The sequence below is a fragment of the Camelus bactrianus genome, chromosome 1 (assembly GCF_048773025.1).
Source record: "Camelus bactrianus isolate YW-2024 breed Bactrian camel chromosome 1, ASM4877302v1, whole genome shotgun sequence".
NCBI classification, from domain to species: Eukaryota; Metazoa; Chordata; class Mammalia; order Artiodactyla; family Camelidae; genus Camelus; species Camelus bactrianus.
Window position 1 is genome coordinate 39,110,414 of NC_133539.1, and position 22,336 is coordinate 39,132,749.

General features: G+C 40.0%; 1 protein-coding gene across 2 annotated transcripts in view; it reads left to right on the plus strand.

Annotated features, from left to right (window-relative positions):
• CRYBG3 (crystallin beta-gamma domain containing 3) overlaps window positions 1-22,336 on the plus strand; it is a 103,459-nt gene that overhangs the window by 73,538 nt on the left and 7,585 nt on the right. For both annotated transcript variants that reach the window (XM_074361659.1, XM_074361667.1), the window contains 4 exons: window positions 477-589; window positions 4,208-4,334; window positions 18,699-18,838; window positions 21,612-21,735. In XM_074361659.1, the coding sequence (XP_074217760.1) occupies window positions 477-589; window positions 4,208-4,334; window positions 18,699-18,838; window positions 21,612-21,735 (504 nt within the window). The remainder of the gene's footprint in view (window positions 1-476; window positions 590-4,207; window positions 4,335-18,698; window positions 18,839-21,611; window positions 21,736-22,336) is intronic.

Below are 22,336 nucleotides of genomic sequence, written 5' to 3' on the forward strand. Positions count from 1 at the left end.
TGATGAACTGTGGATTAGGAAGACTTGGGGAGAGAAGAGGCATGGTCACCAGACCCCACACGAATCCCAACAGCCTTCATGTTTAGCACTAAATTGCTTCTTCCTTAAGACATGCAGTCTCACCGCAGGGGCTAGTAATTGTCTGATACAATGGACGGGGACTGCATTTTAGTGGAGGAGGGATTCTGGTTTACTCCTGTGGGTAGAATTGTTTTCTGGGCCTCTGTGCCCAGACCCTGATGCAAGGGGTGGGTGGAAATGGTAAATAAATCTTGACATTTCTGGAAAACACTTAAGGAAAAAAAAAAGTGAGTTTAAGGAGAATCATCCTTAACATGGATTCATTGTTAATAAGTAAAACACGAGTGTAGTGTTTTGCTGAATTTTTATAAGTACATGAAACGAAAGATTTTCATTTGCTTTTGTGATGATGTCAAACTGTTCTCTGTGTAATCGCTGTGTTGTTGCTCTTGTAGCTCAAAGCATTCAGTAAACCAGGGTTCCAAGGTGAATGTGTAGATTTCACAAAAGAGATTTTGGATTTGACTTCATCATTCTGGCCATGTTCTTTTAAAGTTCTTCGGGGTTGGTAAGTATGCTTTATTGAATGATTTCCACTGTTGTTTAATAACTAAATTTCTGCTAAATTTATGGAGCTTTGACTTTATTTTTTGCATACACAGTGAAATCAAAAAATTTTAACCAGTAGTCAAAAGCTAATTAGCCTATATTAACTTAGCCCATCTTGTGTCATGAGCCATTGTGCACTGCTGAGAAACAGGATGCTGACTGGCCAACTCTGGGAGTGTTTTGGTGATTTTTTTTGTCTCACTGTTATCTTAGATTATTTCCTAACTATTTTGAATGTTTCATTGTGTGTTTACTGTATAGTGTAATAGAATGCTATAAAATTAGCATTTTTGTCCAGATAATACATATTACTCCTAAATTTTAAAAAAAGGTTTTGTTTGTTTAAATTATTTGTTGCCCCCATTTCACAGATTAGGATCCCTGCTTCAGAGTTAAGGTTTCCCAAGATCCCACACCAAGTGTCAGACCCAGGATTACGTTGGCTGTTTAGTGTTTGTTTGTTTTAAATTCTGTGTTCTTCCAACTGCAGCAGCATATTGGACCTTTCTCACGTGGGTATATGAGACTGTGTGTTTTTCAACTTATGTTCTAATATCTTCTCTCTATGTATCATTTTTATTGTGGTACAATATGTATAACATGAAATTTACCTTTTTAGCCATTTTTAAGTGTATGTATCTTCATACATTTTTAAGTATATGTTATCTTCAGTGGCATCTCTGTATATCAGATATCCACCTAATAACTCAGATAGCCACTTAATAACTCATCAGAGTCTCTTTCCCAAGATATCTTGGATTCATTGATTCTCCTCCTTTTTCTCTTGAACCAGTAGAGACAAGGATCCTACTTTCCACTTGAGGAATTTCAGTCTCCTAATTAGTCCTACCCCGATGTCCTCGTATTTCCAGTGTTTATCACAAACCAATCGGAGCCCAGTTGTCTGTCCCAAAATCCAGTTTAATGTTTTCTACTACTCTTCTTTAAATCCCAAGGTCATGCTCTCATTAACAGTCAGATCAAGTTCAGATTCTTTTTTCCTTTCCAGGATTTGCCATCACTGAGTCTCATTTTCCATGTCCATGTTCCAGTCTGTCCTTGTACTGTGCCCCATCCTCCCCTCACTGGGCATTTACTCAGCTCTGTGTTTCGCGCCTTACCATCTATACTGTGGGTCAGCAGACTCTCTCTATAAAGGCCAGGTAGTAAGTATTTTCAGCCTTGGGGCCACAGAGGCTCTGTGCCAGCTACTCAGCACCGTCACTTCAGCACCAGAGCGGCTGTGGGTGATACACACGTGAATGAGGATGGCTGTGTTCCAGCGAAGCTCCGTTTGTGGATGTCAAAATTTGAATTGGATTTAATATTCACATATCACAGTCTTCTTTTAATTTTTTAGATCATTTAAAAATGCAAAACCAGTCAGCTTGCTAGCTGTTCAAAAACTGGCAATGGGGAGGATTTGGCCCACAAGCTGTGGTTTGCCGTCACCCCGCTCTGTCTCAAAGGTTGTAGGTTTCAGGTGAATCTCGCCAGCACATGTTACTTGTTTGGCCCACACACTATGTTTAAAGTTTTTTTTTTATATCAATACTTAAGTTTAGGATATTTTTCAGAAGAACCTGATTTTTACCTTCTCTTTAAAAATCAGAAGGTTTGAAAACTCTGGGGAAACATCACCTTTGGTACTGAGTAGAGAGGCGCGTGTGCTCCCCAGCGTACTGTAAAACTGCTCATTTTTATTATCTGCCAGGCCTCCCACAGGTATGTAAGTTTGTGAACCCTGCTTAATATTAATCCAAATACATATTTTTAAGATTTAGTCCATCCTCATTCCTTCTTTTAACCTTCTTGATTAACCCTAAATCAAGCAGTCTTTTCCTTCTCTGATTTCCTTAGCTCTCACTACTTTGAACCCCTTCATATCAGTTACTGTTTTTATAGTTACTTCCAAGAAGGATATGAACGTTTTACAGTAGTAAAACACATAAAGTAGGACACGGTTAGTTAAATAGATTATCTGCAACTCTAGTGAGAAATATGTATGTATACACCAGAGACCTGAAATAATTTTGTTACTAGTATTTGGCTCTGAGTTTCTTCTCCTCTAAGATAAAAGAAAACATTTTGCAAGATATATTTTAATTTTCTGATGAGAAGGAGCACTGAAGTTTTTCTGGAGGGAAATATTTTTTCCTGACACTGAAGTCTAGGACAAATTAGTCGTATATGTTGCTTCGTGTAGGAAATATTTATTTTATTTATAAACATATATAATATATATACTTTTTATATATAGTGTATACATTTTACACCACACACACACACACACACACACACACATATATTTATGGGGGGGAGAGAAGTCCCTAGGTATGTGCAAGGATTGGCTCTGGAGTCCCCACATATACCTAAATCCACGGGTGCTCAAGTCCCTTATATAAAGTAGCTTAGTACAGTCAGGCCTCTGTGTCTGCAGAAGAGACATTTGTGCATACAGAGGGCCAACTACATACAAAATACACATTTTATATATTTTATTTATATTTATGTGTAGTTTATTAAACTATGGCTTTAATAAAGGAATACAAGAACCATGGTGATTAAGTGCCTGTAGTGCTTTAGAGATCTGGATTTGAGCCCGGTACACCACAGCCTCATTCTGTAACGTTAAGCACTTTGGACCATCTGAACCTCAGTTTCCTCCTCTGTAAACGTGGGATAATAACAGTACCTACCTCAGAGGATTCTTACAAGGACTAAAAAATTAATGCACAGAGGGGCTTAGCTCCATGCCCAAAATACTGAAAACCTTTGATAAATATTGGCTATAAAATGCTTATTACATAGAAGACATGGCAGTAAATTAAGGCACACAGCATTTCTGTGGTTATCAAAAGTTAGTGTCGTCTAGCTAGAGTATAGTTCTGGTGATCTTAAAGTATAGAGCTAGAACTTAAACACACGAAAGCTAAAATAGTAACAGCCAATTAATTTCTCCCTTGGGCTCCTTCTTTCCAAAAGGGCATGTCTTAACCAAGCTTTTGATGACTGCTGTGTTGAAGGTAATTTGCTATGGAATATTCTAAAGGGTTCATTTCTTTTGAAAAATCTCCACTAGCTATCAGCTGTGCAGGTGACATATTCTTAAATACTGTTGTGTGAATTTTTAGGACTCTGGCTTCTAACTCATCCTAGACTGAAAGCAAGCTCATTAAATAAGTATACAAATTTTTATTTTTCTCAAAAAGAACTTCTCATCTGTCCAAGTACTTAATAATCACTATAATTTGATTCCAGGTTTTTTTGTGCTTGAAAGCACTGAATGAAGCTAATGTCTTTAGCTTACAGTGGATGTGTTACTTCAAATCTCAGCTCTGTCATTTAATAGTTGGGGGAGTCTTGGACAAATCATATAACCTCAGTTGTGTTGCCTGTAAAAATAAGGGCACGTTTCTACCTCATAGAATTATTGAGTGCACAGTGAGACAGTAGTCTGGCACGTGGTAAGCACCAGGACTTTTATGTCCTACTCCTCATTCTGGTTCCCACTGCATGATGATGAGTCAAGCTGCCAGCTGATGGAGTTTGAATGTTTCACTGCTTGCTTTTTCAGCTGGCTCCTGTATTACCAAGAGGACATTTCCAATAACCAGTGTGTGTTAGAAGAAGGCCTCTATGCTGACCTTACTTCCTGTGGTTGCCCAACATCCAGAGTCAAATCCCTCAAGCCCATTGACTATGTAAGTTCCTTACTGAATGCATATTTATAAGACTTTTTCTTGTCCAGTTTAATTACCATGAATGATAATGTGAAGTTGGAAGAAATAATACAAGGGAAAATATAAAAATCTTAATGAGTGACTTGTAGATTGTAAAATTGAGATTCACTCATGAAATCCAGCCTAAGTGTGAGATTGGTATTTTTCTTTTCTTTTTTTAGCAGAATGCAAAATTTAGGAACTAGAGCAATAGAGGCCTGAGCTTAAGTTAATACTTGAACCAGTTTGGATGATATTGGCAAAGTTACTTAGTTTTCTCGTCTGTGGTAGTACTTCATAAGGCTACTGGGTCACTACATGTGATGGTGCCTGTAAAATGCTTAGCACATGGTGAGTGCTCAGTATTAGCTATGAGTATCGTGGTTGTAATTGTTATAGCTGCTTAAAAAAAATAATAACCTGATCATTTTCTTATTCTATTAGAGAAGTCACATGACAACTTGTCTGCTACGTAGGCTTACAATGTTACTTTAGGGCGTGGACCACCACTGGTTTCATTTCAAACCTTGTCTTGGGGGAACTAGGGCTTTCCTGCCTGGTGTGTAGAATTGTCTGGGTCACCTGAGATGGCTACATTTATATAGAGTAAGTAGTTTCTCCTTTCTATCATATTTACTCAGAATTTTAAATGTGAGAAAAACAGGATAGCTATCTGGGACATTCACTCTGGGCTCTTGGTTACTGGTGTTTACGCAGAGGAAGTCGTGAGGATCTGGAATATTTTCAAGATGCCTAGTTATAATTCCCTAGGAGCATCTGGTCAAAGCTGAGATTTACACGATGATGACTAGAAGCCCTACATGGTGATAGGAGGGACTCAGACCTTTCAACCAGAGCTGATGATCATACCGGGATCTTTGATCTCAACCTCAGCAACGTGGTCTTATTTCACAAGGCATTCCTGGAGAGAGTATTCTTGGTATCAGGCTAAGAATAGAGTCTTGGCTGAGGAGCAAGAATAAAAATAGCATTCTGGTGTGTCTCAGTGGCCTTTAGACACCAGCTTGGAAAGACTAAATGGCTACTGATGCTTCCTGTCTATTGGAGGAAAACTGGTTAAAAACAAAATAGTGGGGGAGGGTATAGCTCAGGTGGCAGAGTGCATGCTTAGCATGCACGAGGTCCTGGGTTCAATCCCCCAGTACCACCTCTAAAAATAAGTAAATAAACTTAATTGATCCCCCACCCCCCCAAAAATAGAATGTATTCTGGTCAGTCTCTCCAGGTATTGATAAGGCTGAAAAAGGCATTGGAAAGTAGTCTGCGTTTACTGAAAAAGGAATTTTCTTAGCAAATTGTAGTGGTAAAACCAGCAGATATATACTTAGATAATCCAAATTGGTGGTATTACTATTTTTCTTTGAAGAGTTAAAATTCTCTTACATTCATAAAGTCAAAAATGAGTAATTAAAATTAGAAGTGAAAATATATATAGAGAAAAGAAACATCTTTACACAAGATATAACGTGCAGTTGCATGTCCCTGGTTTGGTCCTGTGGGATCCAGGCAGTGCAGGTGAAGGTGCCTCTTGGGAGGGACTTGAGAGCTACAGCCTTTTCACTCCAAAAACTGATTAAAGAGCATGTTAGTTTTCTTAATGCGTTTCCCAGGTATGTTTTAAATTTTTGAAAGGTCTTTGTTGAAGACACGTTTAGGCAGTAGGTTTGGTGTTGAAATGGAAGGAGTATGAGATGAGGTTGGGCATCCCAGCAAAGACCTGCAGGTTGACCAGGAAGCAGCCTCAACAGGTACTGCATCCTTGGTGACGTCAACTGTGCTTCACCCTGGTGGCCCTGAGTTGATCAGACCTAGGAGACTGATAGGTAAGCCAGAGGGCCAACCTAGTGATTTGTAGTAGGTGGATTCTGGTGACTAGAATCCTTGGGAATTCTGTCCTGGGCATTTCTGTGCCTCTCTGGAAGAACCTAGGAAACTGAATTAGTTACCAGAATGTTACTTGTTGAGCTTAAGATTTGGGTAAATGGTGGTTGTCTTGAGAGTAACTTCCCTAGCCTAACATTCCCTACAAAAGGGGCCCCTCCCGTTTCCCCAGGGCCCCTTGTGGCTGCATTTTCCAGATTCTGTGTCTTCTTTCTATGGAAAATTCTAGACACAGTGTACATCACCTGCTCTCTGATTCCTTCCACAACTGTGCTCTTACTTAGGGACTGATAGGCCTTTTCCTGTAAATTGGTTAATACTGTTGCCTATGCAGTGTGATTCTGGATTCATTCTGGGGAATGTGACATCCGGTTAAGTTGACTTTACATATATATGAGTTGATTTTTTGGTTTTGCTCTTATTATTATTATTTGGATTCTTTTTCTTTTATTGAAGTATAATAGCTGTACAATAATATCTGAATTACAGGTGTACAATATAGTGATTCACATTTTTAAAGGTTATATACTTCATTTATAGTGATTATAAAGTATTGGCTATATTCTCTATGTTGTACAGTATATCCTTGTAGCTTATTTATTTCATACATAGTAGTTTATACCTCTTAATTCCCCACCCCTATCTTGCCCCTCTGCCCTCCTCTCTCCCTACTGGTAACTATTGGTTTGTTCTTGGAATCTGTGAGTCTGCTTTTGTTGTTGTTGTTGTTATAGTCACTACTTTGTTATATTTTTTAGATTCCACATATAAGTGGTATCATACAGTATTTGTCTTTTTCTGTCTGACCTATTTCACTTAGCATAGTGCCCTCCAAGTCCATTCCTGTTGTTGCAAATGGCAAAATTTCATTATTTTTTTCAATTTTGCTTTTATTAGCTAAAACTGCAGAATTATGAGGGTGTTACCCATAGTTGGCATTCCTAGACACCCTGTGACTTAGTGCTAAAAGTGTCATCATGGTATAATACTGAGGAGCCGTAAGACTCCATCTTCATACAAGATCAGTGAGTCTTGAATTTGACACAACATTGTAAAATGACTATAACTCAATAAAAAAAGTTAAAAAAAAAGATCAGTGAGTCTTGCAAATGACAGTTTGCTCCAGGCTGATTTTTATTTGTGCAGACATGTGTTTCATTCTAGGGGTCCATGGATGCATAATTTGCAGTCATTTTATAGTGAAAGGAGCTGTGAGCATACATTATAGTTCTGCTTTTCACTAGGGTGACCTTGTACAAATCACTTAATTTATTTTGACCTCAGTTAACTCATCTGTAAAGAAACTGCTAGAACAAGTATTTTTAAATCTTTGACAGCCTCTAGTATCCTGGGCATGTTTCTAATTGGACATGAAAAACAATATATCCAGACTTAAGACTCACATGGTCTGAGGGAATAAGATGGTATATTAGCTTTAGTAAGGTTATGCCATTAGAACAGTCCCCAGAACTGTTGGTAAGGGGCTAGAGGTGGGTGGGGAACCTAAGTAAAATGTTTAAAGCATTGGTCTAGTAGTGTGTGGGGTAACCTGCTTCTGTTCCATTTCCGTGGGAGCAGCAGTCTGCTTGTTACTTCTTCAGTGTCTCCATGGTGGCTTGGCATGGAAGTTGGCCTCCTTTGAAGTATAATCCAATCCTGGCAGCTATAAGCAGGCAAAGCAAAAGAAACATTATAACAAGAGGTTGAAGGAAAAGTTCACATGAAATTTATGACTGTGATGACATAAGTGATCTTAAAAGGTAAAATAAGAATTGGCAAGGCAGTAATTCATTCTGTGCAAGAGTATTGAGTAAGGGGTAAGCTATAAATAGAAGGCTCTAAATCCAGCCACAGATGAAAGGAAGCAATGACTTTATAAAGTGTAGAAGAGTTCAGTTGCTATTAAATTTTCAGCTGAACTCATGTGTAGTTAATAGTAGTGACTCCAGTGTACATTTTGAACACGAAGGCCAACAGAAAGCTACGGTAAACATCATACTTCCAAGTGAGACATCTGAAGCATTTCCTTTTAAATTCAAGCAGAAGACAAAGTTCTCAACCATCAGCATTTCTATTCAGCATTAATTTGGAGTCTTAGACACTTTAATAAGATTAAAACCAAAAAAGGTTTAAAGCAAGAAACAAAGTTGTCAAGAATATCGACTGACAAGTTATTAGGACTCATATGAATTCTTTAAAAGTTGCTGGATACGAGATAAATGGCAGTTAAAATAGAGGATATGTAGGAATAAATCTAACAAGCCAAGTAAACCCTTTGTGAGAAAAATTGTACAAACTTCTTTAAGGACATAAAAGATGGAGAGAGATTTTTATAGATGAAAAGACTCTATTGTAAATACTGTGGTCTTCCCCAAATTAATAAAATTTCAGGCAAAATGCTTACAGAATCTTTTGTATTTTGGGGTGGTAGTGGTGGTAAAACATGACAAGCTCATTCTAAAATTAATTTGGAAAAGATGGGGGTTCAGAATAGCCAAGATTATTTTTAAGAACAATAGGCAGGATCACTTGTCTTCCATTATTTATCAGTAGTAATTAAGATAGTGAGTATTGGTGCAAGGAGAGACAAATAGAACAGCAGAATAGGACCGCACAGGAACTGACCTACATAAATAATGGAATTTGGAAGGTGACAGACAGCATTTCAGTGGGGCTATTATGAAAGACAGTTGGCCCTTCACATGGAAAAATATACAGTTAGAATCTTGCCTTATTCCAGACACAAAGATAAGTTCCAGATGGATTAATGGCAACTTAAATGTGAAAAACCAACTCAAATGAAATGTACAGTGTGGGGAATTTAGTCAGTACTTATGAAATATCTTTGTATGATGACACATGACAATTTATCATCGTGATTGTTTTGAAATGTGCAGAAATACTGAATCACTGTGTTGTGCACTAGGAACTCACACGTGTTGTAGGTCAAGTACTTATACTTTAAAAACAAGCAAACAAACTCAGAAAAAGATCAGATTTGTGGTTACCAGAGGGTGTGGGGAAGGGGAACTGGATGGAAGTAGACAGAAGATACAAACTTCTAGTTATAAGATAAGCAGTAAGAATGTAATGATAAACAGATAACACTGATATGATAATGATAAACAGAATTAACACTGCAATATGTTATGTACAAAAGTTAAGAGAGTTAAGTCCTAAGAGTTCTCCTCATGAGGAGAAACATTGTTTTCCCATTTCTTTTATTTTGTATCTATGTGAAATGATGGGTATTCACTAAACTTATTGTGGCAATCATTTATTTCATTGTGGCAATCATTTCACAACGTGTGTAGGTCAGATCATCATCTTGCACACCTTAAGCCTATACAGTCCTGTGTGTGTCAATTATATCTCTATAAAACTGTAAGGAAAAAAAAACTTAAAAGGAAAATATTGGAGACTATCCTAATGATATTAGAGTAGAACATACAAGTCAGTGAAGGGTAGAAGGCAAGTGTGTCAAGTTTCCTGTTGCTTCTGTAACAAATTACCACAAATGTAGTAGTTTAAAACAACAGAAATGATACTACAATTCTGGAGGTCAGAAGTCTGAAATAGGTCTTACTGGGGTAAAATTAAGGTGCCGGCAAGACTGCATTCCTTCTGGAAGACACAAAGGGAGAATCTGTCTCCTTACCTTGTCTAGCTCCTAGAGGTCCCTGGCGTTCCTTGGCTCGTCGTCCTCTTCATCTTCAAAGTGTATCACTCCAGTTCCGCTCTCTATCCTCTATCCCTGACCCTCCTGCCTTCCTCTTATGTGGACCCCATGTGACCATGTTAGGCCTATCTAGAGAATCCAGACAAATAGCCCCATCTCTAGATTCTTAACTCTCAATCACATTTGCAAAGTGCCTTTTACTATATCAGGTAACCTGCTCCCAGGTTCCAGAGATTAGGATGTGGATATTTTGGGGGGTGGCGGGGAGGGCAGTGGAAGTGAGGGGACATTAGTCATTGACTGAACCAACCACAGCAAGCCACAGATTGGAAGAATATATTTTCAGACCTTTATAAACTGCAGAGGTTTAATGTACAGAATATCAAATCAATTGAGAAAAAATAAAAGCCTATTTCAAAAATCAGAGAATATGAAGAGGCACTTCAGAGATGTGAGAATAACGGCTAAGGACATACAAAGGATGTTAAACCTCACTAGTGATCAAGTAAATGCAAATTAAAGCAGTAATTAGGTAGTATTACCTTACTTTAGATTTGAAGATCTGACAACACCAAAATTTAGTTTAATGGTAGAGAAGTGGGATTATTCATACACAGGTAGTGGAAGGAGTGCCAGTTGTGATGAGGGAAAAATAAGGATGTTTGATGCATCATTTATGGATGGAACAAACTATACAGCATTTTGATAAAAGGAAATACAATATAGTAGGCGAGGTTCACGTGTTACTAAGGATGTTACAGTAAGGATGTGTAAGAGCTAGAAAGATTCACGACAGCTTCAGGGTAGTGGAGGGGGGAATTAAAATTCAACTGGACAAGTTATGTTTTACTTGTTTATACAATTTGATAAAAATATAGTAAAAATGATTTACTTCTGGGTGCTGATACATGGTCATCTAGGTATTATGTATTCTTTTTGAAATGTATTATAACCTTTTTGTTAAAAAGGAAAAAGATGAGTTAGAAAGTAAAATTGATTTTCTAAGTTAAATGGAAGAAGCTTTTATGAAGGGGATTATAGTTCACTGTAGAAGAGTTTGGTCTGGGAGGCTGACAGACCACTACGTGTTGGCTGAGTGACCCTGAGCATATTTCTGGCCACTCTAAGCCTCAGCTTTCTCATCTAATAAAATGAGGATTAAATGAGCTAGTGCATGTGAAGCCTTTAGCACATGAAAACACACAATAATATTATAATACCTCATAGACAATAATTAACATTTGTTGTACAACATCAAGACTTGATAGACTGAAGGTATTTATATGATTTTATTTTAAATAGGCCAGGCTTAGAAGATTCTAGGTTACAGTCTAATTAGAGGTTTATGAGCCTTCTATTACATTTTCATTTCAGATATCTTTTTGGTATTTCTCTGCACTGAAGCACACACTATGTTTACTTTCCTTGAATTCAGTCCAGTTGCCCTTAGTCTTCTTAGCCATGGTTCATTTGGCAAAGATTAGGGTGACGTGATATTGTCAGCTGTACTGATAGGGCTGTTCTCAGTGGCTGTTTGCAAGATATTTTTAAAATAAAATAACATGTTATATTGAGAATCTAACCAAATAACATCCTGAGGTGCTATCAACATCTTTTCCACACAAGCAGTGATCTGAAACTCAAAGAACTGTAGAGTGCCAATGTACAAGTCTGTAGGGTTTGTGTGTGTGTGTGTGTGTGTGTGTGTGTATGTAAATAAGTGGGCATGTTTATTGCTCAAAAGGAAAGAGCCAGAAAAAAATGGAAGGTGGAAATGTCAGAGAGAGGAAGAAAGCTGATGATGAGAGACAGTTGATAAGGGACAAAAGGATTCAACTGGACTTGGCAACTGGAAATACCTGGAAGCGTGAAGATCTGCTTAAGGCAGATAAGGATGTAAAGTGCTGAAATGCAAACGATGATAGCTAACTTTGCTACTCTGGCAGATGAGGCCGCAAAGACGGCTGGAGATCAGAACGTGAAGGGCTCTGTACACCAGGAGAGGAAGTTTTGGACACTTGCTAGAGATCAGGGCTCAGGATTTCCTTTCAGCTCAGAGATCGAACTTGTTTAAGTATCCTAGGCACTTGGCAAATTATCTGGCCTGCAGCAGGAATTCAGAAATGTTTGCTAAATTGAATACTTTCTTCTCCCTTCTAAGCACTGAGAAGCAAGGCAAGATTTTCACGCCTTGTTTTCAGTATTAACAGTCAGTCAATAAATTGTCCAAGTGATTTTCATCTCTGTTCTCACTTCCCGGATGGCCTCTTTTTCTCCAATAAATGTGGTCTTTGAAGGGGACGTTCCCTTTGATTATGTTTTTGTCAGCAATCTCTCTCTCCCCTTCTCCCCCCATCATAGTCTTAACACAGACTCTAACTCGAGACATTCTGTGTGATTATCCAAGCCATGCTTCTAGGACACCAACATATTTCCATTTCAAAAATCTTTTGATTATGTGCTTTCAAGTTATGGTTTTTGTGCTCCCTAGAGCAAAAGATTAAAGTCTTGGCCCCATAATGACACCAAGCTAATCAGTATAATTTAATATTTGCTTCATCTATAAAGTTAGGAAAAGACCATTCGACAGACTTCATTCTACCTCAAGGACCTATTATATGAATAAAAATGAATGAAAAAAATATATAAAGTACATACATTCTCTTTCCTGTCTTAAACTCATACAGTTGATGATTAGGGAAACTACATGAGAAAAAGGAAATATATTTGTATAAATTCATCCCCATTATTAAATCCTAGTTCAAGTCTGTGTAGCTTTAAAGAATGTCAAAAATTAGAAATTGACACAATATTATAAATTAACTATACTTCAATTAAAAAAGTCAAAAATTAGTAGTTGGATTTTAAAATTTTATCCAATTATATTGAAGATGCATTGATATAAATACATTCCTTCTAGTAGAGTGCTTGTACCCAGGGTCTCAGAGCTTCAAATTTAGACGGTGGGCACACCTGTTAAGTAGATGGGTAGGTAGGAATAAGGGTCACAGATACTTCCCCTCTGAGCAAGATGAAGTCAGCTCCTGGAGATAATATCACACCTGCCAATCAAAAATATTCTACATGGTAAAATTACTGGTACTTAGAACATTTTAGAACCGGAGGGTAAGGGTTAAAAACATGGCCTCTGGGGCCATAATGTCTAGTTTTAAATGCCAGCTCTTTTACTTACAGTATGTGACCTGTGCCTTGATTCCTCATCTGTAAAGTGGGGATGATAATGGTACCCATGTCAGTGGGATGTTGGATGGATTACATGAGTGAACATAGTTCTGTGATCCCTAACATGAATGTATTTTGGGATTTGGCATTTTTCACATTTTATTTATTTATTTATTTTTTTATTTTTTTAGCAATTAAAAAAATATTTATTTAAATTTACATATGTGTACTGTTCATTGTTTCTAAGAACAGTTTAGAGCTTTAGCTTTTTTTTATTTTTAATTTTTTTAAACTTTTTTTATTGAGTTATAGTCACTTTACAATGTTGTGTCAAATTCCAGAGTAGAGCACACTTTTTCAGTTATACATGAACATACATTTATTCATTGTCAAATTTTTTTTTGCTGTGAGCTACCACAAGATCTTGTATATATTTCCCTGTGCTATACAGTATAATCTTGTTTATCTGTTCTACATATGCCTGTCAGTATCTACAAATTTTGAACCCCCAGTCTATCCCTTCCCACCCCACCCCCCTCCCCCCCGGCAACCACAAGTTTGTATTCTATATGAGTCTGTTTCTGTTTTGTATTTATGTTCTTCTTTTTTAGATTCCACATATGAGCGATCTCATATCGTATTTTTCTTTTTCTTTCTGGCTTACTTCACTTAGAATGACATTCTCCGGGAACATCCATGTTGCTGCAAATGGTGTTATGTTGTCGGTTTTTATGGCTGAATAGTATTCCATTGTATAAATAACCACTTCTTCTTTATCCAGTCATCTGTCAATGGACATTTAGTCTGTTTCCATGTCTTGGCTACTGTAAATAGTGCTGCTATGAACACTGGAGTGCAGGTGTCATCCTGAAGTAGGGTTCCTTCTGGATATATGGCATTTTTCACATTTTAAAGTCATATGGCTCACATATAGCATATAAGAGAATACCCTTAGAAAGGCTCTGGGCAGCACCCCATAATTAAGCACATTTCTATTTCTGTAGCAAAATATAATCATAGCTATATGCAAGTTGGATAAATATTATAGTCTTCTACTTAGGTTTTTTGCCAAATGAATTAGATTTTTAAAAATTGGAGTTTTAGAGCTTTTTTGGATTTCAGATATATGTATCTCCATCCATCCATCAACAATCCCCTACCTATAGTGTGTGTGTACATATGATGCCCAACATATTAAATGCCATATATATTAATTACTATTACTGTAATACTTAAAAATATCATTTTAGTTGATGGGATGAGGAGTGATGAGTTGTTTCCATTCTTCCTTATTGAAAGTTCGTTTGTTCAAGTATTCTTTTTCTTTCTTAACCACATCCTCCTTTTAGAAATTGTATCCTCTCTGCATGGCTTAGACTTGACCCAGCAGGAATGTCCTGTTACTGCTGACACCTAAGAAGAGCCTTTGGCCCCAGATGGTTGGCTGTCTTCTAAGTTAGTGTGGACTGAGGCCAAGAGATTTGTAGAGCTCAAATTGTAATTAAATTCTGGCAGTTTCTGTTGTCCTTGGAAAGTTCCAGTTACTGTGTCATCTTCAGTTTTGAAGACTATTAATAGTCTATATCTCTACTTTCATGTTCGGAAAATGTGTCAGAAAAATAAGATTCTGAAATAGTTCTTCAGCACCCTGTATTTCTGAATGATTACCTTCCTAATCTTTCTAACCTTTCAGCACATTTATGAATCAAGTACATTTATAAATGTAAGTGCCGTTGACCCTTGAACAACACAAAGGATTAGGAGCACTGACCTCCCCCTACAACCCCAGCAGCCAGTGGAAAATCTGTGTACTGCTACTTCTGCCTCAAAAACAAGGGAACTGATAAATGTCTCACCCAAGGGCAGGAAGCTGAAACAGTCTGGATAGAATCAGGACTCAAACCTAGTTCTTTTGATTCCACATATTTTGATCTCTAATCAAACAGAAACTTTTACCCACACTTAGTTAAATATCCATAAAATGAAAATACACATACTATTTTTATTGGAAAAAATCCACCTGTCAGTGGACCCACACAGTTCAAACCTGTGTTATTCAAGATCCAACTGTATATTTGTGAATTAAGACCATTAAATTAAAACAACTTAAATAGAGAAAAGTCAATTTAAATATATATATATATATCAGACATCTAGAGGGGGAATGACCTTAAGCTTAGAAACAACAGATGTTCTAAGATGAAAAGTTTGACAGTTTGGACCACATGATGATACCCGTTGTTGTCAGTGGAGAGGGGGGAGATTATTCCACATCAGTTAGTCATATTTCTTCCTTGGTTAATGCTGTTTGTTGGTTTGTGTTCTTTACCCGTTAGTGTATTGGGTCTCTTAGAAGATTCTTAAACTCATAAAAATACTCTCAGTCATTTTCTACAATTTTTTCCTTAATCTTCTTGCATTGTCATTTTTAAAAATTAAGTAAGTTTTATTAGGTTTTTAATTGGGGGGGGGTTATTTGATTGATGGATGGATATTAATGGAAGTACTAGGAATTGAACCCAGAACCTCTTGCATGCTAACTAAGCACATGCTCCACCACTGAGCTGCATACCCTCTCCACCATCATCATTTTTAAAACAATTTTTGTGATCCTTTCCATCAAATTTTGCATTGTCACCTTAACATAAATTTTTAGATATACTGTTGCTAGATTGTCTTTGAATGGGGGAGTGAATTTGATGCAGTCTGAGTGACAATGGCAGTCTTTTAAAAACATCTTTGTGGCGTTCTGCAAAAGGAAGAGGGAAAATATACATTTTTCTTAGAACATTACTTAGCATTTAATTTACATCCCCAAGTAAGCTTTCAATTTTTCCCCTGTGGAACTGAAAATATTATGTCAGCATCAAATGCCTTTAATGTAAGTGTCTGTTGTTCTTGTCACAGCAAACTCTACTGGGGAGAGTGTTGCTGATGGCTGACCATGAGCCAGACCCAGGCCCCTTGCCTGTCTGCCCTTCCTTACTAATTAGTAACTCAGTGGGTAGATGTGTGAGGTACGCTGAAGTGCTTTTTCAAAAGCTCGAGGGTGAAGATGCTGGAGAAAGTCCAGCAGTAAAGTCGGGGGCTTATCTGTGGATTTTGATTATCCATTTGTTTTCAGTCACCAGTTTTAGTGGGTAATTTAGAGCTGGCTGTTGGCTGCGTTTCTAACCTACTGCTGCCTTGGATTCCTACATGGATATTTCTTCTATAAATGGTTGGGATGCTTCCAGTTCCTATTTTGCAGATAGCAGAAGAGAAGCTTGATCTTGCTTGCAGTCACTCAGGAACTCAGTGACTGGAGATGAATTTCCATCCCTGACCCAGTTTTTGCTGTTTACTGAAGGAAAATCAGCGCTCCGGGGCAGCTTTCTCACGCATGGCTGACTGTCTCACTGCACACAGTGATGCGCACCTTCTTTTCCAGCATCCTCTAACCCCTAAACCTGCACTATCCGACACCACAGCACTAGCCACGTGAGGTTGTTTAAATTTGAATAAATTAAAATGAAAGAAAATGAATTCACTTCCCATGGTCACGTGAGCCACATTTCAGATGCTCAGTGGCCACGTGTGGCTGGTAGCTCCCGTACTGAGGAGCACAGATACACAACATTCCTATTGCTGCAGGAAGTCCTATTGGACAGGGCTTCATGCCTTCCCTGACCCACAGGGAACCTTTGCCACATAACGTACAGAGAAAATTACTCACGCGTTTACCTAATTTAAAACCCTAGAGATATCTTGGCATTCTTTTTCTATATTTCCTCGGATTTCAGAGGAAGCACAGTTCATCCTTTTCAAAGCAATCCTTTCCCTCAGGGACTGAGTCCAGTCAGAGGTTCTGAGCTGACGGGACAGGGGGTCAGACCACTGCCTTCTTCCCTAGAACCACCCCTCTTGCCGAGCATTCTTCAGCTTCTTCCTCCGATGCTGCCACTTTCCACGGGGCCCACGGGTGTTCACAGAAGCCCCCAGCCCACTTCCCTCCTCCTCTTCATCAAACTTCTCTAAAAAAATAGCCTGTGTGCCCTGTCTGCAGTCTCTCCCCACACACTGTTTCACCGGTGAGGAATCTCAGGTACCAAGAAATGAAGTGACTCACCCAAAGTCACAGTGCTTCTGAGGGGCAGAGCGAGGTTATTTGCCCCTAAGATATATATCTTGCAGAGCTTTTGTAACAATCTCCTCATTCTTTCTACAGCGGTACAGGATTCCTCCGTGAATGCGCCGTAATTTACTTAATCAGTGCCCTCTTGTTAGACATTGAATTCGTTCTCCGTCCTCTGCTACTGCAAACACTGCTGCCAGGGATAACGCTTTCACAGTGCATTTTGCTCTTACGCAAGTATATCTGCAGGTCACCTGAACGAGCCGGGTGTTTGACCGTTTATTTACTGTTCTGAACATCCACAGTCCCTCCACTCATGCTCTGCTTCTCATGTACCACTTTATGGATAGTTCAGCCCAATCCTAGTCCCCTGCCCAGAAGCCTTCAGGGATGCCCAGTTTACAGGCAGTAAATCTGGCTCTGGCCTGTCGGTGTCAGGGAGAAGCGGGCGACTCAATACACAGTAGCAAACAGTAGGTGCACCTGACGCTGTTTCCTGTTGGACTCTGTGTTGGAGCCAAGGGGGTCTACTTGCCATTTCCCTAACGTGACTCACATATTTCTGTCTCCCTTCTTTGCACAGAGAGCCTTCCTTCTATTCTCCCTAGGGCCCCCCAGATCCATTGCATCCTTTGAGACTGAGCTCACACACCACCATGGCCGGGAAGCTTCCTTGAGTCCTGCTCCCTTCTGCTAAAAGGGATCCAGGCTTCCACTAGGAACTCTCACAAGGCACATGCTTCTCCGCCCTGGACTGCATTACAGCATCTGCACAGTTCTCCTAATTTAGCCACTCGTTAGTAACGCCCCGAACACAAGGATGGTGAACTTGTTTTGATTTCTTCCCCATCCTAGCATGGTACCTTGTACATATTCATGAATGAAAAAGAACAAAATTGATTCTCTTCTTGTCTGACATGAGGGCTTGGGCGAATACTTACTTTTAATGTAGAAATCACTCCCATCCCTGTGCATTCTGGCTTTTTGTCGCTGATGTTAAATGAGAAATGCCTTTTCTTCCCCCCTAGGAATGTTTTTAAGAGCCTAGAGAAATGAAGTCTTGTTTTCTCAGTGACTGCTTCCGTGACCTCCTGGGAAATGAGAGTGCCCTTCCGTTCTGTGTTTATTCTCTTGCCGGCCAAAAGCAAGGCAGGACCAAAATGTGGTCCGTATTACAGCACAACCAGACCTTAACATGTGATTGGAGCCAGGTCTCCACTTTCACTACGAGATTAAGATTGCTTTTCCAAAAGTTCAACTTTAGTATACAAAGGAAGTGAGTACAAATTAGTAATGGAATCTGACCTCGCCACTGCACTTTTGACTACAACACCATCAGAGGGTAGAGCGGTAAACAACACGCCCGTGAGAAGCAGTGGGTCCAGGGTGCCCTGCGTTCTGACTGGGAGCCACTGAGGTATGGCTGCCCTGTATGGTGATGCTTTTTTTGTCTTTTCTCTGCTGTTAGGTTTTTGAAGAGCCCTCCATTAGCCTTTTTGCTCTGGAACATTGTGAGGGGAGAGAGTTACACCTGGAAGAGGCTGTGAACTCTGTTCTGAACAAGGACCTGCACTTCTACACCCAGTCCGTGTGGGTGAAAAGTGGACTGTAAGTCTGGGACGGGGGCTGGGCTTGCTTCGGTCACTCTGGTAGGACGGAGTTGCACAGCTGCGTTTTAGTGCCCGCGCTGCTGTGTTTTGGTCTGATGGTCCACTTACTCCTCTTCTCTCTCCATGTAATACCAGTAGTTCCTCTTCAGGCACGAGAAGGCTGTGGCCTGTGTCCAGGGGCACAGCAGGCAGCGGTCTGGGAGAAGAGCCCTCGGGGAGAGAAGGGCTGCCTTGTGTTCAGACCCTGTGTCCTCGAGTAGGTGGACCATGTGAGCTTAACCATTTGCGCCCACCTTCCTTTCAGGAGAAACCTCATTAAACTGGCAACTTTGGCCAGTTGAGACCATTGCCTGCTTCAGACACGTGACTGTCTGTAGGACTAACAGGGTTTTGTGTTTTGTTCTGCCATCTCCTTTACTCTTGGGCTGCTGGCTCCAGAGCGCTTACGCTCACACTTGGAGTCCTGGCTGAGCCAGCCCGCCCGCCAAGGTTGCTGTTCATGCAGATTGTTGGTCAGGGTGGATCCAGGTCCTGTGGGGCCTGCACTTTTGCAGTCTGGGGAGATGACTCTAAGAAATGAAATGAAATATGATGGATACATAAATTCGTTATGAACTTGCATATTTATTGAAAACAAAAATGATAAGCAGCCTGCAAGTGAGGGGCACTGAGTTGAAGCGCCAATGCTTCCTAGAAAATCTGCCTCTCAAGCCATTTTTTTGTTTTGTTTTATTATAAGTACTGAACCCAGGACCTTCTGCATGCTAAGCACATGCTCTACTGCTGAGCTATGCCTACCCCGCCGAGGCCGTTTCTGAGAGGGACTGTCAGCCTGCATCTTTGGTGTTTTGGTACCAAAAGTTGACTGAAAGAACACACATAGCTCTCAGTGATTAATACAGATGCCTGTTTTCATGTCTTAAGACTTTCAAACTGTTTGATAATCGACTGCTTGTTTTAAATATTTGGGGATAATGAAAGAGAAAGCTGAGATTGTGAATTGATTTGAAAATTTACTATAAGTGGTTTCTGTATCATTCACATGTACAGCAGTTTAAATTTCCTTCTGCAAAGCATTTCACCTGGTTTGATGTTTATTAAACATAAATTGATTTGCTCTCTAAGCCTCATAACCCATATATTGTATCCCAGTATATTATTTACCACTGAATGAAGTCTGAACTGAATTCTACATCCCTGTGGTACAGGACTTTCATAGCATTTTTGTACATTTCTTTTTTTTTTTTCCCCCACATTTTGAAGTGCAACTGATGATTATTGATTCACTTTTGGAAATTTCTCACAGGCTAATTTCACTTTGTACATAGAAATCTGGTGCCATTTTATCTTAACATCATATTTCTTCTCTTGAGCTCACCTTCACTCACTGTTCTGGATTCTCTGCAAGAGAACTGCTGCGTGGAGTGAGGAAATGGTGAAGGCTGTCTGAGGATCCTTCTAGGCTACAGATGGCTCACAGAACACCCCCTAGTGCACAGCCAGCTACCCTCAGTGACAAGTTTTGTTTTGTTCTGTTTAATCACCATGTTTTCCCATCTCTCTGATCTTTGGTGGTGATGGGGGCCAAGCTTTAACGCTTTGCAGCTGTGGAATTCACATCTTGCTTAGGTTTTTATAACTGAGACTCACCTGCCTATAAGCTGGAGAGGTGAGTCAGTCTCTCCATGGTCCCGCTGTCCTAACCCTGCACCAGTCTGGTGGTTTAGATTGTGTCGGCAAGAAGGGGCAGAGGGGAGGTTGTCTCTCTCGCTCATTCATCTGTAATCTGGCCAGGCCTGAACTCGGCTGTGGGGAGCAGGGCACTTTGTCTGAACCAAGCAAGGCAGCTGCCTCATCTTCCATACATACTTTCCAAAAGCACCTCTTGCGGGTGACCTGGAGTCCTGCTGAGAATTTCAGAGCCTCCTGGCAGCCCCACCAGATTCTCCTTAGCTGTCCAGCTTGATAACCACCTTGGGCTGGGCTCGGCAAACTTTTTCAAGAAAAGGCCAGATGGTCTTTTCAGTCTGTTGGCCGTCCTGCCTCTGTCACAACTGTTCCACATACTGTTGTGGTATAAGAGCAGCCAAGGCCAGCCTGGAAAGCAACAGGCTGACTGTGTGCCACTGAGTAGGGCTCCGGATACTCACCTCCAGGGCCTGCACACTTTTATACATTTTCCGACTTGGTGCACAGTGAAGGTCCCCAGGGTACTGAGAACAAGTTGCTTTGGAGACCTTAAAGGAAGAGTTCAGACAGGATCTCTATAGATAATTTTAATTAGTCCTCTCCTGGAGAAGTTGTGGAAGGAGGTGTGCCTGGAGAGGTGGCTGGAGCCACCCAGAGAAGCTGCTGAGGATGAGGGACGATGAGCCTGAGAGTGGGACAGGAAGCTGGTGTCTCTTACCTGGGTGATGGGGAGGGGTTACAGTCTACCCTTGAATGTTACATTATGGAAAAAACTTGGCATTATCAAAGGAACATGGGATTGTAGAGCTGGAGGGAACCTTGTTTTGGAAGTAAGGAAACCAGAACCCTGACTGGAATCTAAATCTTCGGCGCCCTGGCCCAGTGGGCTTTCTCCTAGTCCTCCCTGCTTTTTCCTGCATTTTCCCTTAAAATACACTCTTAAAACATTGTTTTTCCTAAAAGAAGAATCTACAAACTTAGAAGTTTTACAGAATGAGCCCTATATGGTATAGTAGCAGGTATTTTTTGATTAGAAATTGCTTTCTGTTTTAAGCATCCCATTTCTTCTTGTTCTCATATAGGTGGATAGCTTATGAAGGACCCAATTTCCTAGGAAGACAAATCCTACTCAAGCCTAACGAGATCCCAAACTGGACAGCGTTCAGTGGATGGAAAACAATCGGCTCTCTCCGTCCTATGAAGCAGGTAAGGAGAAAAGAAACAGAAGTCCCCAAATAACTTGATTTCCTAGTAGAAATGTCACAAACCACAGCATCTGAACCATGGACTGTTTAATTCAGCTTGCCATTTATGTTCCAGGGGGATCGGATTAGGATGAGGATCTTTATAAAATTGTACCTAAGGTCAGCATAGGGTTTTAGCTTTGAGTCCAAAGTCGTATTGAACTTGTTGTCTTTTCTTGGAAAAATAAGTGTCTTAAGCTCTGTGGCAAGCAGCAGAAACAAAAATGAGCTCTGAGAGTGCACTAAGTTTTACTTCCTAAGTATCTGACTTCTCCCCTCCACTTACATAATACTCAGGAAGGATCCTGGCATCTAATTAACGGGATATTTATTGCACACCTACTGCTTGTCAGTCTTCTATTCAAAAGCTTCCCACTGCACGTGGGGTGCAGTCTAATCTCTGCAACGTGGCCTCTGTGATCTGGCTCCCCCGGCCCCTCCAGCCTCGTCTCTCACCGTCTCTGTCACCTGCATCGACACAGGGTGCTTTCCCATGCTAGCACAGGCCGTGCCCTCTGTCTGCAAGTTTTGTCCCTCATTCTTTGGCCAGTTCTCACTCCTCT